The sequence below is a fragment of the Sphaerodactylus townsendi genome, linkage group LG11, assembly GCF_021028975.2.
Source record: "Sphaerodactylus townsendi isolate TG3544 linkage group LG11, MPM_Stown_v2.3, whole genome shotgun sequence".
Classification (NCBI taxonomy): Eukaryota; Metazoa; Chordata; class Lepidosauria; order Squamata; family Sphaerodactylidae; genus Sphaerodactylus; species Sphaerodactylus townsendi.
In genome coordinates, this window is record NC_059435.1 from 53,856,727 (window position 1) to 53,874,755 (window position 18,029).

Here is an 18,029-nt window from a genome sequence, read left to right on the forward strand (position 1 = left end):
GCAAGAGAAACAGCCAGGGGGATGTTGTAGCAAAAAAGCTATTGAGCAGTTTTCCTTCTACCCTTAATAGGCCTCTCTGGAAGCTGCTTTTCACCCCCCCCCCCAAATGACAACAGCCTTTGGTACTTAATTATACACATCTGCATGTAATACACAGCTTGCTCTACAGCCACTTTGTCTACGGATGAAGATACATCTGCATCTGAGGAGTCAATGTTGTCATCCACTCTGTGCTGAATCCCTCCCCGCCAGCATTGTTAATCTCAGAATCCTTTCTAGGAGGACAAAGCAATCCATGCCTTTATAATTTCAAAATCTCACTTAATTCATTCATAACCAAGTTGCTACATAAGGGAATATTCTAAAAAAAGAAACTCTGATTGCCCAACATGTTAAAAACAGTTCCCTTTGTTACGTTTGTTCACTTAGGCCTGTATCTGGAGCCAGATTGTGACAAGTTTCTGTCATTCAAATTGTGGCACATGATAGACTGCATAAAACTGCTACCAACTTATAACGTTTAAATGCCGGCCAGCAGGAGGCAACATGGGATGTTACCAACCTGTCCCTTGGGAAACACACACATAACTTGTACAAAAAGATTCCATCACTACTAAATGGCTTTTAAGACACTACAGTGTTCCTCCCTCTGAGGCTTCTAGCAGCAAGCAGTTTTCTTCCTTAGGGCCCTACTGCCATCCTGTGGTAAATCAAAGAATTTAAAACTACGCTGGAAATGAAGTGTACTGGTTATTGAGAGACAGTGGTCGAAAAGACCACGCCCAATCATCATCCATCCTGCCTCGTGTTGTACTCCACCTTCAACATTCAGTGTTATTTAATAAAACAGAATTTCTACCAGTCCATGTTCCTCAGAATTATTTTACTAATTATGTGCCTGCTTATGGGAAGAGCATGCACATGCTTTATGTGGGGAAGTGATCTGGCTCTTTGCGGTGGGATGCTGCCGGCCCCAGTTGTTCCCCCCTTCTCAGCCTCCCCCTCCCTTTAAAGCAACAACAAAACAATGAAACAGCAGCAAACCAGTATGGGCACATGCATGATGTAAGAACAAGAAGCCAGCGCCAGTGCATGTATTTGTAGCATGCTTCAACACCATAACAACAAGTCAGGCAAAAAGTGAAGTGATCCAGATGCTCTTCAAATCAGTCATTTCATATCCCCGCAGAATTCTTAGCTAGCTGAATTGATGCCATTTTTGAGACTGCATATTGTTGACCGAGAGGACTAAATGGATGATCTGCATACAGTTTTCAATACAAGCAAATATTATTTTATTTTGACACTATGAATCCCCAGTGTTAATGTGGGAGGTAAACTGTCAGAGGACGTTATAAGTAAAAGATGTCTGTGTGCGCATCGTTAAGCCACAACTGATTTATAGCAACCCCATAGGGTTTTTCAAAGCAAGAGAAGTTCGAGGTGGTTTGCCATTGCCTGCCTCCACATGGGCTGAGGGAGTTCAAAGAAAACTGTGATTGGCTCAGGGTCACTCAGTAGGCTTTATGTGGAGGAGTGGGGAATCCATTTCATCAGATTAGAGTCTGCTGCTCTTAACCATTACACCGTGCTGGCTCTTCAGGAAAAGATAGTCTTATTGCATTAAGTTTTTGGCCTGGATTCAAAGCAGCATGAGGTCATGGGGTTGTGCTGATTTTTCCTTCCAATAGCAGGATGGGAAAAAATTCTTGCATGAGCCCTCTGGGATTGGGTGGGATAAAAATATGAAAAATAAAGAGTTAAATGTCCCTCTGCATCTTGACCCCCAGGCTAGAAGCAAAATACACAGGGCAGAAATATCAATTAGATTTGGAACCTACTCATAGGTTTAAAAGAGGTCTCCTTGATGTCAGTTAACAGGGACAGTAGTATAAACTCAATAATTATAGAGCTCTCTGAATAACTGTGTTCAACTTGCCCCCCATGGTGGTAATAATACTGAGGGAGGTGCCTTTACCCCCAGCCACCCTTCAGTGCATGGGAATTGAGTCTCTCCTCAGAATTCTAAAGCAATACATTTCTCAAGTATTTAATCCTTTGTTAGCCAGCAAAGGAGAGCCTAGTGGAGAGCCAATTTACGACTGCAGACATTTTTTGCAGCCAGTGTGTAATGGTGTAAGATGATGATAGCCAGAAAAAAGCAATAAACACGTGCATGCCTATGATACAACCGTTTCAGTTTATAGGAACTGCACATCATTTACACATTTACACATTTACATCATTTACACATTCAAGGGGAGACAACTATTTAGAATACATTTCTGATATACAATAACCAGATAATCCATTATAAACTTACTCATTCCTGAGCATTCTCTGTCTCCATCCCAGACGTTGGAAACCGCGTGTCCCGTCAACAGGAGATTAATTAAGCTTTGGCTGTATGAAGAAAACATGTTTTTAGGTTTGCAATGAAGTTGTTTTCCATCTTTTCATGAACAGGTTAATTCAGAGTGGTACTACAAATAGTACAAGGGTACAGAAGATACCAACCCGAACACAGTTATTGCTAACATGGTGGGGACATCTGTTTGCCTAGTTTAAGAAGATGCCATAAGCATCACTGAACAAGAATATAAGGTACCAGATTTGGCAAGGCAACAGAGAAACAGGCCAAGATACCCCAGGATGATGTGAAAAAAATGGCAAGGTCACTGGCAATTAATTTTAAATTATTTCTTAAAGTTATGCCATCTGTTCAGCTCACTTGTCATTTAAGTTAAGTACAAGATGACACAAACATACCTTCCATGACCATAAACAGGATCTATCAATGGTTCAGTCGAATCCTCAATTTCATTTTTTATGTTTTCAATACCCTATAAAACACAGATATTTATTGAGTACTGACCACATGTTTCTGCTTAAAATACTTTCCCACAAATTAACAGAATATTATAATCACTTTTAAAGCACGGAACACGCACCACTTAATTTCTGTCAAAGAGCAGCATCAGAAAGAAATTCTAGTTACATCTGTCCTTTCACTTTCTGACTAATTTCAACTTTCAAAACACAAACAACCAAGCCTGTCCAGTAGCCAAGATTGTGTAAAAACCACTTGCCAACACACAATTTCGGCAAAACTACAGGTTCCAAATACAGATACCCGTGACAGCAAATATTGTATTAAATATTTACAGTGAATAAGGCCACTTGCACAGAGAAGATCACTTTCTGCCCCTAGTCACAGTTTTAAGTTCTTATTAACTCCTCTAGCAGCCACAGTTATCACCCAGTGAAGGAAGAGGGAAGCAGGCCAGCAAAGCATTGCACCTAGGAAGAGAACTAGCAGCAGTTGGGGCAGGTAAATTCAGGGGGGTATCTTGGGGGGAACAGGGGGGTCTAGGAACCCATGTGCCTAGGTCACATGGGGAACACATTTGGCCACCCCCTCCCCTCAAAGGCTAGAAGGGCAGAGCTAGCATGACCAAGAGCGGGAGCTACAAAAGAAAGTGAGCAGCACCACTGCTGGCCCCTCTGCTGCCTGCCTGGCTCTCCTCCGCTTCTTGGCTGCACATGTCAGCTGGCTGGCTGCTGCACCCTCCTCCCTTCAGCGCCTCCTTCCCCAGCCTTAAATTCAGGTTGTGTGACCCCCCCCACACCCAGTGTCTCCTTCCTTCACAGGCAGGCAGCCCCACTCAGCACCTCTCTCTCGGTCTCCGTGGGCAAATGTCACTTTCCCCTCTCCAGAAATGCTCCACGGTGCTAGGGCTCGGCCTGCTCTCTGGAGCCTGTTACTTGGCTGCAAAGTCTTCCTGGGCTGTGAGCAGAGTTCTGCATCCGCTCCAGGTCTTTCCCAGCCACCTGGCAGACCACATGCCCGGCTTCTTGAGCCCCCTCCCAGTCCTTGGCTCCTTTCTGTCCCACACTTCAAGGGGAGGAGGATGACTTGACCAAATGAAAGATCCCCCCCCCCCACACCCATAGTTCATCATGGGAGGGGGGAGTTTTCGTCACATATGGGGCATGAAGCTAGCCTAAAATGTACCGAGGTGTGAACATGGTCTCACATATTATGCATTACACACACATCGCTGCACTCTTTCTCAACCCACATAGGAAGCTCAACATAAAATAGTTCTATGGACGCAATGTCTACAACAGAACCTGAAGGAGACTCCAAAATTCTATACAAAAGAAAGCTACCAAAATTAGTTTTAACAAAGAATCTATCTTCTGAGATGTACCTTATTTCAGGAAGAAAAGAATTCAATAGCCCTAGTACCCCAGATGTAATATGTATTTAGTAATTGGCAGTTATAAATATTTTAAAGATCTGTAGACTAAACTTTAACTTCGCATTTTCAGACATCATTTGTAACAAACATACATTTGATTTTAACAAACCTTAGTGAGTATCACTGAATACAGAAAAAGCAATACTCCAAATTTGTTTGTCCAAGCCAAATAATGATTCCAAACTGCATCTTTGAAATCAGGAAAACTTGTGAATGACTGCTTGCTGAAGATTAAAAAGAAGAGGAAGTTAGTGTACTGAAATTTGACAGCGACTACAAAGTTTAACTTGATATCTAATAAATGACTAAAACCACAATGAAGAATGCTTGAGGGCATGCAGGTATATCTGTAATTAATGTACTTGCAACACATTCATTAGCCACTGCCTACTCGAGAAAACCGGTGGTTACAGCATGTACACAATGCTAATGTTATCAATGGACCAATATGTGCAAGAATTCAATTACTGAGATGCCTCACCTGCAAATCTCTTACATGGTATTCATAGTAAAAACTGGTATCTCTTATTCAGATGACCAACATTTCTCAATTGCTATTCTACATTTTTTTGTTCCACTGGTAAAAGATCCCATGAGCCTTTCCTCTTCTGAGTGAGCATGCTTACTACCAAACCCCTAAATAAAGTTAAGACAAGGAATACCAGAATTTTGGCTTTGGATTGGAGAATCACAAGCATAGAAAGACAGTCACATATCGGTGTGCTTCAAACTCCCAAATTATCCAATTTGACAATACGTGGCTCAGGTGCCCTCTCTCCCTACTGCTATTAATAGATGACTGGTGCTATGATTTAGAAGCTTCTTGTAATAAAGTCTCAACCAGAAACCGAATTTTGGGCCTTACGAAGTCAGATACAAGTGCGGAAATGTTCTCATAAACAATTATATGTTGTTCAGGACTGAATGAGAACCTACCTTGATTAAATATATTTTCTTCCTAAGCACTATGGCTCATAGACCAATATTTCTTTCAGGACCATTTTAATAGCTCAGCTATAAACTAGCACCAGAACTATCTGGGGGGGTGGGCGGGCGCTATATTATGGCCTCCACAACAATCAAGTTATGAGTACAGATTTGAGTAGCTGTTACATTTCTTTTTCAACTTTAAAACAATGGCTTGTAAGAGTCTAACTAAAGGTAGACTTTTAATTTGAATTAAGCTTGAAACTGAAGAGGAATTGAGCTAGGCATCTACCTTCAAAAAGTTGTTTGTTGTGCACAGTGTATTTTTAGTGTTCCAACATGTTACTTACTGAATTAATGCATGAAATCGCTCAAAGCCAAGCTCTTCGACAGCCAAGGCAGCTACACACAAGAGACACTTTTCAGCACTACACATGGCAAAAAGTGACACAAGAAACACATAGCAAGCTAGAATACTTTCAAGCTTCATATGCATTAACCCCACCCCACCCTTTTTTTGGGTCAGCTCTCATATGCAGAGCTATGTTGCAGAAACCAGGTTAATGCAACTAGCCCAGGACTCCACCATACAGGGAGTTGGATGCATATTAAAACACTCAGTACCAGAATATGGCCAAGACTAGGAAACCACAACAGTTCAATAGCCTTGAGAACTTTGAGAGTATATTTAGCCATATATGTCACCCTACGGAAGTCACCAAGCACAAGTATACCAAAACCATAATTCTGCTAGTCAATGACATCTTCTCTAGAAGAAATGAGCATGGTTATCGGGCTCAGTTTCAAAGATAACCAGTGTTAAGAACGCTGTATTTTCTAAATAGTTTAAGATCTAAATTCTTTTTTTCTGCAAAACGATGAATTGGAATCATTTTTCATTTAGACAACCCTTGGTCTTGTTTTATTTTTGATTATCCCACTTAAGCACATTATGTAAACCAAGAGGTAGGGAAAAATACAGCATTTAATACCTTCCCAGGTTCAACAGACTTTATATCAGTCTTTCCTCGTCCCTTGAAAAAAAAAGTTAAAATGAGTTTTTCCCCATGTGTAACAAGTGTCTGGACAGCTGTTACTGTTCTTCTGGGAATAAGAAAATGGGCAATGTGTGACTACTTGCGGATTACAAGTGAACAACCAACAGTGAAGATACACACTTTAAGCTGGTTGGCCTTTCATTAAAGTGTTTTAAGGCCAAAAGGTAAGCAGTGTGCCCATAATACTTAGTGGAGGAAAAATTTAAACTTGCAATTTCTATGCTTCAGACTAACTCTTAGAAATTTGTTTAACTTGTTTAAATCTTTGGAGGGAAAACTTAAAATTGACCTTAATGAAAGGTGTTCAGCATTTGCTTAGTGCTCACTGCATTAAACAGAAATTTTAAAAATTAAAAGAACGGCTTGAGGGAATAATGATATAAAGTAATCTCTGAACCTGCAAATGTGCACTATCATCAGTAGATGGAGAACACAAGCATGAAGAGATGAAACAAGTAGACCACAGTGGCAATCGGTAGGTCACTTATTGCAAATTTCATGACGACACTGCTAAACCAAGTGGAATGGCAAAAACAATACGTTCAGAAGTGAACCACGGCCTGTCAAAAACAAACACTATTGAAAGGAAGAGCCTGTATGTGAAACAGGAGGGTATAAATTAAGCTACAGTGGCCAGATTCACCATTTGTCAAAAATTAAAAAGAGAAAAACGTTGACTTAAAAAAATCAAGTCAGATCTGGACAAAACCCACGACTGACCAAAGTCCTAACTTTGGCATTTCTGCAGTTCCAAAAACAGGTTACAAAAATGTTTTAGAGATCCAGTAAGTATTAGATTAAGGACCACAATTTCATATTTGCTGCATAATTTTTCCACCGACTCCACACTCTACTTTTCCCATTGATTTTAAAATGTCTATTTCCCTTACTCTCAAGTAAAGAAGTACTGATACTTCTGTCTTCTTTCCACTTCCAAAAGCCACATAAAATATAAAGCAGAATCTTATCACTTATGAAATATGAAGACTCCAGCTAGGACCCATAGAGATGGGCAGTAGAGCTTGCAACTCATGAAGCTCTGTGTCCTTCCAGAAGTGGGGGAGGGGGGCAGTAGAGGTTGCACCTCATGGAGCTCTTCTCACTGCATCTCCCCCTGCAGCTCCCCCCTCCACTTCTGGAAGGACAGAGGGGACCAACAGAAGGGGAAAGCTGAAGTTTATATGTAGCTTGGATCTGCATGTGGCACTTTTGATCCTGGCATCCCAGTTTAAGCTTCTGCTATACTAATCAGGGGTGTACCACCCAGGGGGACATATGGGGGCAAATGTCCCCGGGCGGCACGCATTTAGTCACATGGGAGCAATCGCCCCCACGCCCCTCCGGTGAAGAGGTGCCCCCGCCTGGCTTTTATCTTGCTGGCTCTTGAGGGGCAATGTGGAGCTGGGAAAGGGCAGCCTGGTACTCCCATGCCAGTGTCGGTTATCTGGGCTTGGAGTGGTGGGGCTCCCTTCCAGAACCGCGGCTCAAGGGCAGAGTGAGGAAAACGCAGTTCGGGGGGGGGGGGGGCTCAGTTCTAGAGGACGGGGGTGTGGAAACTCATTCTTGCCCCAAGTTCCATTTTCTGTCGATATGCCACTGATACTAATTGTGCATTATATCTGTTTTTCAATACACATGCCTTGCTTCCTAGCTACTATACAATATGCTATAAGGGTTTCCAGGTTAGTATGTATGAAAGGAAAAAACCCAAGGCTTTCTGTTAAATATTAACGTGCCTGACAGACAAAATGGATGACATGGCCCTAACTTAGAAACAAAGATTTTCCACTGGTTGTTGTGGGTTTTTCGGGCTGTGTGGTCATAGTCTGATAGGTCTTGTTCCTAATGTTTCACCTGCATCTTTGGCTGGCATTTTCAGAGGTGTATCACAGAGAGAAATCTGTGTAACTTCAACACTTAACACTGCAACACTACGTATACATGCCCACAAGCAGCATCCACACAGTTCAGCAGGACTTACTCCAAAGTATACATGTATGCTGCATGTGAACTGGCAGATACAATAAAGATACAGCTGGGTTATTAGAAACAATAGCTGGTTATATTGTTTTTCTTACATTTTTTATAACCACTAACTGCTTACAATGATTATCGGAAAATAAGTCAGTAGAATCATATTTTCTAATTGACACTCATCACAAGCAGCTGCAAGCCAAGTGAAAGAATATTTTATCTGCACTAATGCTCTCCTTGAGCCGGCAGAGAGCTTAATTGTTGAGGCTACAGAAATAAAAGCGGTGTTTGTTTATTCAGAAGAAATGGTTTTGACAAGACTATCCATCAGATCAACAGCAATTTTATTTTTTAAAAGCCTTCGCATTATCTTTCCTTGAAACAAACCACTGCCTGCCTGTTAGGCATGATCTGACATTACACTACAGAATGGGTGGGCTGTATGTGAAGCCTGAAGGAAAAGTTAAGGTAACTCACCTCATACTAATCACAGAGACATAGCAAGTCAGTAAAAACAGCTCCTGCTGCCTTCAAACTGACCCCATTTGGCTCCCTCAATAAAATACATCTTGTTTTTTCCACGGGATTTTGTTTTCCCTTGGTTTTTCTGACATAGTTAATCAACCAATTAAATTTATTAAATCCAGTAGGAAAACACATTTTGTTTTTAGATAGGCACACACAGCTGTTAAGAAATTGTTGCCATTTCATGTATTAGAGTGTCGATGGCACTTGCCAATTGTACTTCTAGCTGTTATACTGTTAATCATTTAAAGCCTTACAAATTATTATTATTTATTGGATTTGGTATACCGCTCAATCCCCCAAGGGCTCTTAACAATCTAACCAACTGATTACTTAAATATTGCAAGATGAATATTTAAGAACTGTGGTTTTCCTGGTATCATAATGGGATGCAATACTAAGCCAAAGAGCCTGCAACAACTTCAGAACCATCAAAATAAAACAATCATTAACTATAAACTGGAGCTTAATTTTTGAAGCACAACAAAACCCACCAGCCTTCAGATGAGAGAGAAGATTGTCCAAAAATATAAGAAAAAAGGAATATTCTTTAATAAGCACTTTCCAAAATCAAAAGTACTTCCTGGAACCGTGTTAGAAAAAATTGCTTACAGGGCTGCTCCTCTTGCTGGCTTGTTTCAGCTGGGCTCTCAGAAATACTAGCTGTTTCTTCAGCCGTCTTCTCTCTTTGCCACATCACCAGACAGTATGATTCTGAATGATCAGAACAAGCCAGTTCCAAAATATCACACAGTGTATGACAGAGGAGATTCTTCTGCTCTTCTTCTGAAATGTTTTAAAGTCAGAACAGACACAAGTTTTTTTTAATGGAGCAGATACGCAAAACATCTAGCCATATTCAATATTATTTCATCCAGGTTTTCCTGAGGAACTCCCTGGAAGGCCTGAGGTAATTTAGGAGACTGGTATAAAACTAGGGTTCTTTTGGCTAGTCCAATCATTTCAGAAGCTACTTGCCAATGCAATGATTCCTGTAATGCCTGCTTTTCTTCTTTTTTTCAAGGGAGAACTATACAGATGTGGATGGTTTCTGCTGAGGTTTTGGGCTTCCAATGGTAGTAGGTAGCAAGGTTTCTTCAACCTCTGGTTTCAACTCTTACCCATATGACTATAAAGTTCTATGAGCCCCAGTCCACATTATCAAGTCCCAAGACAAGAAAAATCATTTCCATGAGGCAAAAAAACCCCACACCAATCTGTCCAAGCAAAACAAGTCACGCAAATAACATTCTGCAAACTACTTAATTTGTGGTGGTGTTTAACTTTCAGTGCTAAATTTTATATCCTGTTTGCAAAGTCATTAGCAAATGTGGGAATTAGTATATAAATCCATTAAAAATTACTGCAAAAAAGCATTACACAAAATTACATTAAAAATGAATTGAAGTTCTGCACAGCAAAATTTGCTGACAAGCACAGTGACAAAATAATCTTGGGCAAAGAGACTTACCTTGACACTGTCTCCAGTTAGATTTTTCACAGGTAAAAAGTTTCTTTAGAAGGAATGCCTATATATAAAAAAGTATTAGAAAAATCAGATTTAAAAAATTCTCATCTATCACATCATCTACACTTTTTAAAACAAACAGAAACAATTACTGAAAATTAAATGTAGCTTTTAAAATTATTATTATTTATTAGATTTCATAGACCACCCAATCCCCCAAAGGGCTCTGGGCAGTGTACAATAGCAATAATACAATATTGAAATACAAAGTATAATACAAAGTATAATACAGAATATAAAAACATATATAACATTAACATTAAAATCCCTTAAATCACAGTAGCAGCATTATCCAAAACCCATATTAATTGACTGATTGATGGCGTCTGATCCAAAGATCGGGAGGGGAACAGCAATGCCAGAAATATCAAAAATACAGTACAGGGCAATACTGGAGATGGTGCAAGAATATAATGCGGGGGCATCAAGAGGGGGCAGGCAATCCGCAGCCGGCCTCCCCAAAAGCCTGGTGGAAAAACAACTCAGTCTTGCAGGCCCTGCGGAACTCATCAAGGTCCCACAGGGCCCTAACAGAAGATGGAAGAGTGTTCCACCTGGCAAGGGCCAGGGCTGTAAAAGCCCTGGCCTGGGTAGAGGCCAGCCGCATCATTGAGGGGCGAGGGACTGCCTTTCCCTTTTAACAGCTGAATAGTTTACAAAGCACTCTACTATAACCAGCATTACAATGTCATGTAGGAAAATGACACATGTGTAGATACTACTTCTAGTATATGAAGCATTTGGCAGCTAACTCTGGATTGCAAACCTGCCTCTTACCCAAGGAACTGAAACACTAGCACCTTCAGTCATGAGCTGAACACTGCAGAACAGACAGCCTACATTATAAAATCTTAATAGGATAATCTTAACATTACCTGAGTAGGCGCAATAACAGCACAGGGGCCTCCTTCAAATTGTTCCAATGCTGTAGGTTCTGACTCACTGAACACAAACCCTAGGAATGGGAAGCAAAAAGATTAAAGGTAAAGTTTCCCCTTCAGTCATGTCCGACCCTGGGGTACCACTGCAAGCAGTGATTTCATAGGCAAGCTGTTTTTGTGGGGTAGTTTGCCATTGCTTTTCCTGGCTATTCTTCACCCCCTAGCTATGTGCTAGGTACTCATTTACCGACCAAGGAATGGATGGATGGCTGAGTTGACCATGAGCCAGCTGCCAGGGTATCTTACCCACAGGGGGCTTGAACTCCTGACTGTGCAACACAGCTGACTACGCAACACAGCTGACTACGCAACACAGCTCATCGCAAAAAAAATTAGTTGTTTCCAAAAACCCATTATCACCACAAGTCCCTGCCTAAACAACAGATGCATTTCCCTTGACAGTGTCAAACTGTAGAGCACTATTTTCAGTATTCCCTCCCTGCCTAATAATCCCCAGAGCTGTAAGTTTTTTCACTATGTCACTTCATAGCACTGGTGTTCTCAGGAACCTATTCCAGTTAAAGAGCCATCTCAAGATTGAAAGTAGCTAATTTTCATCTCCTGAGAGTCTAGACCTTTATGCTTATCTTCTGTTGAGAATAGGTAACAGCACAATGACAAGAGGTTGGAGAATGAGTTTTCATTTTGCTGCCTTTCACTCTTCGTTTTGGTGAGTTAAAGAATACCAGATGCTCAAATCCAACCTGTAGCTGCACAACCAAAATGCCTTTTTCTATACTAGTGCTCTGGAACCTTTCAGCAAGTCTTATTAATTCCTGAAGTCTTCAGGAACACCCACAGCTCCTAGAATCTTTCCTGGAAAGGCCCCTTTGGCTTTATCCAGATTTCATGCTATTGTATGTAACAAACCCAGTAGTAAATCTTCATTATATATTTCAAAGCAGACTCCCACTTTTCCTCTTAAAGACATCCCTGTTGAAGAAGAGGTTACTCAGAGTAGACCACCTTGTAGGATGCAATGTAGACAAGAACTGACAGACACACAGTCACCAGTGAAGTTCTATTTATTGCTATCAACTAACAAAGTGCTTCGCCAGACCACAGGTGTTTTCAGGCACACATCACTCTGCTGTCTGAGCTGTCTATATACATTTGTGGTACCAATCAGGTGCCCTCACCTTATCAGGTTTGCACACGGTACATGCTGTGCACTCGGTACTAAACTGCACACGGCACCTGTTAGAAGGAGGGCCCAGCTGTCATTTAGATTTTGCTCATCTAAACATTTACACATGTTCTGACAATCCCACCCACCCCTGCCTGCAGGTCCTTCTGGTCTGATGTTACATTAGTCAATATCACTAGATTTCACGGATTATATCATGGGAATCCTCAGAAACAAGTATGAGGAAATTAATGATGCAATCAACACACAAATGTACAGGAAGTGTTTGTATGCAACAAAAGACACTCTCAAGGAAGGCTGGAAAAGTAATATTATATCTCTAAACTAATATTCTAACTTTCCTCTGATGTATTCCTCCCAGCTGTGACCAGCTTCCTCCTACATTTCTGTGCTGAAAGCTTTGTATTTCATGGGTTATTTGCAGTCCAGAACAGAAGACTGTTCTGACACAAGGGAAGGACCAAAGCAAGCAGAATGTACAAATGGGTCACACTTAGCTTTTTAGTGGCTAAGAAGGACTATGAAACCAAACCACAGCAAAGCTGACACTAGTTTTGCAGGCCATTTCAATATCTTATACGAGAGGGACTTTGACAAAATATCAACCATGTTTGCAAGACTACTGCAGGCAAGCTCTGCTGCTAGTCCAAGGGCAGGTTAATGTTAAATTATAAATGCACGAGGAAGACTGATATATGTTCCTGAATGGCGCCATGCATTTATTTCACCAATATCAGGAAAGATTTTCCTAGTGTAAGAACACAAAGATATCTCACAACAGTGCTGATGGTAGGTTGCAACAAACTGAACAGCAATAACTATTAAACAGTTATCTTGAAGAGGCAACAACAAAAATGCAAAAGTTAAATAAGGCCAGAGCAGATGATAAATATAAAGTTATCTATTTTATTAAGAAAAAGGAAACACTACAGTGAAAACATAGTGATTTTAAGTGTAACAGCACTATATCTGCTTTGAGGGAATGCTTGGTTCTCGGGGGATACTATAGAGATCTAATCAAGTATAAGAAGAAAAGGGTACATAGGAAACAGAAACACCTATTCCTGGCTATAAAATCCAATGGTAATTTGACATTCTGGATTATTACTAATAGGGGACCATGAGAGCATTCTTTTTTGAATTCAGTCAGAAGCCTCAGAGCCAGAGTATTTTTGCTACATATATGGAATCTTCTACTCTTGAGGTAGTGGAACCAGTCAGTCCTCTCCCAGTTTGGCCTGAGGTGATCCCCTCTCAAGCTGAAGGTTTATTCCATTGCATCTGCATTAGGAAGGCCATTGAAACAGGTCTCATCCCAAACAATTTATTTATAACAAATCCATCTTGGCAGACAGAGTTCCTTGCTCCAGTAATTTCCAAAATCTTGGAAGGATGCAATAATTGTTTGGATTTTTAAGTAGTTGTTATTAACCAGTCCATCATCATGCCTGACTAAATTATATTCTTCAAACTGATTGGGAATTTTAATTGATTGGCTTAAATTGGAAAGGCAGCTCAGACCTGGATCACTGCTTAGTGTTACACCATCTGATAGAAAAAAACATTCACTTCCCAAATGCAAGGTTTATTGAGTTGAAAGGGGCCACTGACACTATTCCTAGAATAAGACTCTGGGAAAAGATGCTGCAGCCTGCTATTGACTGAAAGTGACTGTAGCTTATGCAGCAACTCTATGCACACCTCACAGCACAGGTCCATTGTGGTTAAAGCAGTGGGTTAACTGAATCATTCAACCTTGAGGTGGCGTAGATCCCTTTGAAAACAAAAAGGCACCATCTCCTGCGTTGAGCTGGTGTAAAGGCAGGAGAAGCTAGTCAGGCAGAATTTCCACCTGTGTGTAGGGGACTGCTGCAGTTGTCTTTGGGGAAGGGGATAGATGAGGCTGTCTGAGAGTCACAGAGTTCCTCCCAGTGTGGTGCTCCTCTGCCACAGCCTCTTTGCCTTCCCTTCTGTCTACTCTCGGGTGCCATTCCATCTTTGGTGGGAGCTGGCTGAGGGTTGGGCCAAGCGGCCCTGGGAGTCTGGGGTTCAAGGCGGGGAGAGGGTTGTAGGGGGAGGAAATGGTAGTGGATGAATTCACAATTCCACTTAGATCTTTTTGTAAGACAGAGAATAGCAGGTTTTCTATTTGAAATGACACTAAAGGATATACAGATCCCAAGTCTGAGAAATGATGTTAGCTTGTGAGAAACAGAAAAAAAATGCATCAATTCCCTAAATGCCTATGTAACTGGGTACCTGGCATTTTCCTAGTTCTGTCAAAGAAGACAACATAACATGCATCAAGGCCTTGTAAAAACCTAACGGAATCAAATGATTGCAAAGTTCATCAGGGAGTTCAGGTTCCCTGACCTTACTAATGAAAACAATGTTGAATAGCTTTATTACAAATAGCAACAACTACAGCAAAACAAGTAGCATTATTTATAATAACAAAATATCACTAGTAGGAATGACTGAACTGGTCAAGGGACCAGATGAGAGAACAGAAAGTGAAACAAAAAGACACCAGAGACCTCCGTCTAAAGTTGGTCAATACTGATACAGAAGAGGGAATGACTCTTGCAACCCAAAACTAAGTTTTCTAACTATATGCTGTAAAAGGATGTCCTGACTGGGGAAGAAGCATCTTTTAACATCTATCACAATTATGTCTTCACTGCTATATTTTGTTTCCTTTATATACTGAGTATACTTCCCTTAACAGGATAACAGTGAGAACTCAACCACAGAGGAAATAGAAATAGGAGGATGCATTTCATCTTAACTAGCAGTATAGAAATGGGGGAAGGGTAGAAAAGGCAAATATTTTATTCTCCTAGGATCCAAGGACAATTATAAACAGGAACAGAAATTATTCCACAATAATAAAAGGCACGATTACTGTAAACCAAACAATGGGCTTTCTAGTTACATGGTGTAAAATGCTTCCACAGGGCATAAGCAGCTGTGGCACATTGTATGTGCCACAGCTGCCTTGTATGGAGAAGGTTTCTGATTAAATTCCTGGCATCTCCATTTAAAAGGATCAATTAGTAGGTTACATGAAAAACCTCTAAAGGAGACCCTAGAAAGCTACAGATAGCCAGAGCAAACACTGACTTGAATCTGACTCAGTATACAGTAACTTTACATCTTCATGTAGGTTCATGTGATCAGACGCTAGTATCTGTGGTGTCTGCTCACCTAGCATGGCAAGATGGTCCACGTGCTGAATTAGGACCTTGGAGACTGAGGTGTGAATTCCTGCTATGCCACAGAAGCTTGCTCAATCACTCCCTTGCAGACTAATCTACCTTCCAGGGTTGTCATGATGGTAAAATGGAGAAGCAAGAAGAAACACATATACCACCCTGAGGATAAAAGCATCATAGGGCAGGAGCATGTCTCAATAACAAAGCAGCTGCTTGGGATGCAAGTTCAACCCCATAATTTCTAGATGCTAACAGCTCAATCCAGAGGGGTCTGGAGGCCAAGAATGTTGTTATTGCAGCGCTACCTCCACAGGGCTTCCAGGCAGCATGGTGAGGCAGCGAGGCTCTGGAAAACAGCAGTTGCCTTAAAAGACCCTATAGCCCAAAATTCTGTAGACTTCCTGAGCTTACAGTCCAGTGGAAGCTGACTAAAGTCAGCTCTGCCATGGGAAAGTCCATACCTGGCCCCAACTGCACTGGCATCTAACTTTAGGATGGAGCAGCTCTGCAGGGTTTTCTGGTTCCCTGTTTGCCCTCCCCACCAGTGTAAATGCCACAAAAGACAGCAAGGTGTGCAAATGTGCCAGGAAATCCCTGTACCAGCTCCAAGAGCTGACTTACTCCCCCACCACCCCAGATTGGGATGTAAGTGACATGAAAGATTTCTACACAAGGCCCTGGTCAGCAAGTCAGAGCAGACAATACTTAACTTTGATAGACCAATGGCTTGACTCAGACCCACTTCTTAAAAAAAAATACACAGAATTATTACTTCAGCCTTCTGGTAATCTAGAGTGGATTCCACCAGCATATTTATAATGAGTTGCAAACCTTAGGGAAAACAAGTTCATTTATAACGATTGCAACTCATTATAAGTATGCTGTGTGGAATCTACTCTCTCTATACAAATGAATGCTTTCGAAAGATGAAGGCCAAAGGACCACACTAAAAGCATCTTTACAAACGGGGGGGGGGGGGGAGGAGAATTAGAGAAGCAGATGTGTAGTAAAAGGCTATGAGATGCAAACAGTGCTGGTGAAGAAGGAAAGGAGGAGGCAGATACCTTGCGCCCAGCGACAGAAGATGGTATCCGCCAGGCCATGAGCGCCGGGCTTCTTGCCCCACACCAACTGCACGACCTCCTGTCCCAGCTCAGCCATGGCGGCGGCTCTCGGGCCGGTCGGCTGCAGAGTCGACTCTCGTCGGCGGAAGGCAACGGAGGAAACGGCGGCGGAGGGTCGGCGGCCAGCCCGCCTTCCCTGAACATGGGCAGGGGCGGCGACGGGGGTCCCAGGCGGCGTCGAAGGCGGTTCCCGCGGCTTGCTCCAGGCCTGAGGGGGAACAAGAAGCGACGGGGGCGGCAGGACCGTCAGCCGGGAGTTCCGCTGGGGACACCCGCCTTCCCCTCCAGAGATGTCTTAATTTTCTACAACCCGGTTCTGCCCGTCAGGAGGGAGGGAGGGGGGGGGACTCCCTTTTAAATCAGAAAACTGGTGACGTCACGCAATAATTAATAAAATTAACTCCTGAGCCATTATTTATTGATAGGTTTGATTATTTTTTAACGTGGGGATGCTCCTCCCAATCAGCCTTCCACCACCCCTCCCTCGAGGAAATTACGCCTCCCGCTCAAGCCCAGAGAGTCTCCGAGGGTGTTTATTTACATTATTCAATACTGACCCGGCTATCCGCTCTCTCCACTCTCTCTTCCTCAGTCTCTGTAGTAATACTGGAGGACGGACGCTGAGGATGATTCTGATTGGACAAGGGGGCTGACGGGCAACGTCCTGCTCTAATCAGAGGCGGCCGTTAACGTTATTGTGCCCCACCTCTCTGGACCCGGAGTAGAACATACCGGCGGTTGGAGAGGACTGGAAAAGCCGACACTCCAATCAACAATAGGGCTGGGCTGATTGTGATTGGACAACCGCCGACGCTTGACGAGCATTTGGCTGAACCAATCGGTGGAGGAAAATGGAACACGGCGCACGTATTCCGTCATCGTTCGAGAGGAGAAATTAGGGAGGTGGGGCCAAAGAGGTGTATTGAAAAAAGGGTTCGTGCAGCGTCGGTTCCGGTTGTGATTAGAGTCGTCTCTGTACGTGGTGAAAATATTTGGAAACAAATGTAAAAATAAAAATCTAAATGACATAAAACAAGGAATAGACTGGGTCCCCGGCTGCAGACATTATAAAAAGATGCTTCACGGTAGCGGAGCAATTACATTTTGTGCAACTGTTACTGCATCTTAAAGTCATTGCACACTCTTCTATTCTTCAATTCTCTGCTGATGTTGGCCAGGAACTGCTTTCTTTCACGTGTCTTTCGTATAGTGCTTTGATTCTCTTATTTGACGGAAATATTTTTCTGTATCTAACTATAAGGGTTGCTACTCTTCTTGGGGTTAGCACTGACATTGTCTTCACCAAATAGCTCGATTTTGAGCAT

General features: G+C 42.1%; 1 protein-coding gene across 1 annotated transcript in view; it reads right to left on the reverse strand.

Annotated features, from left to right (window-relative positions):
• MINDY3 (MINDY lysine 48 deubiquitinase 3) overlaps positions 1–17,404 on the reverse strand; it is a 33,737-nt gene extending 16,333 nt beyond the window's left edge. Inside the window, exons 1-9 of the mRNA XM_048511177.1 lie at positions 17,262–17,404; positions 16,645–16,912; positions 11,153–11,232; positions 10,221–10,278; positions 9,362–9,535; positions 5,543–5,594; positions 4,375–4,489; positions 2,770–2,843; positions 2,324–2,403 (exon numbers count right to left, since the gene is read on the reverse strand). Coding sequence (XP_048367134.1) covers positions 2,324–2,403; positions 2,770–2,843; positions 4,375–4,489; positions 5,543–5,594; positions 9,362–9,535; positions 10,221–10,278; positions 11,153–11,232; positions 16,645–16,741 — 730 coding nt within the window. The 5' untranslated portion in view covers positions 16,742–16,912; positions 17,262–17,404. The remainder of the gene's footprint in view (positions 1–2,323; positions 2,404–2,769; positions 2,844–4,374; positions 4,490–5,542; positions 5,595–9,361; positions 9,536–10,220; positions 10,279–11,152; positions 11,233–16,644; positions 16,913–17,261) is intronic.
• Positions 17,405–18,029: the final 625 nt, after the last annotated feature.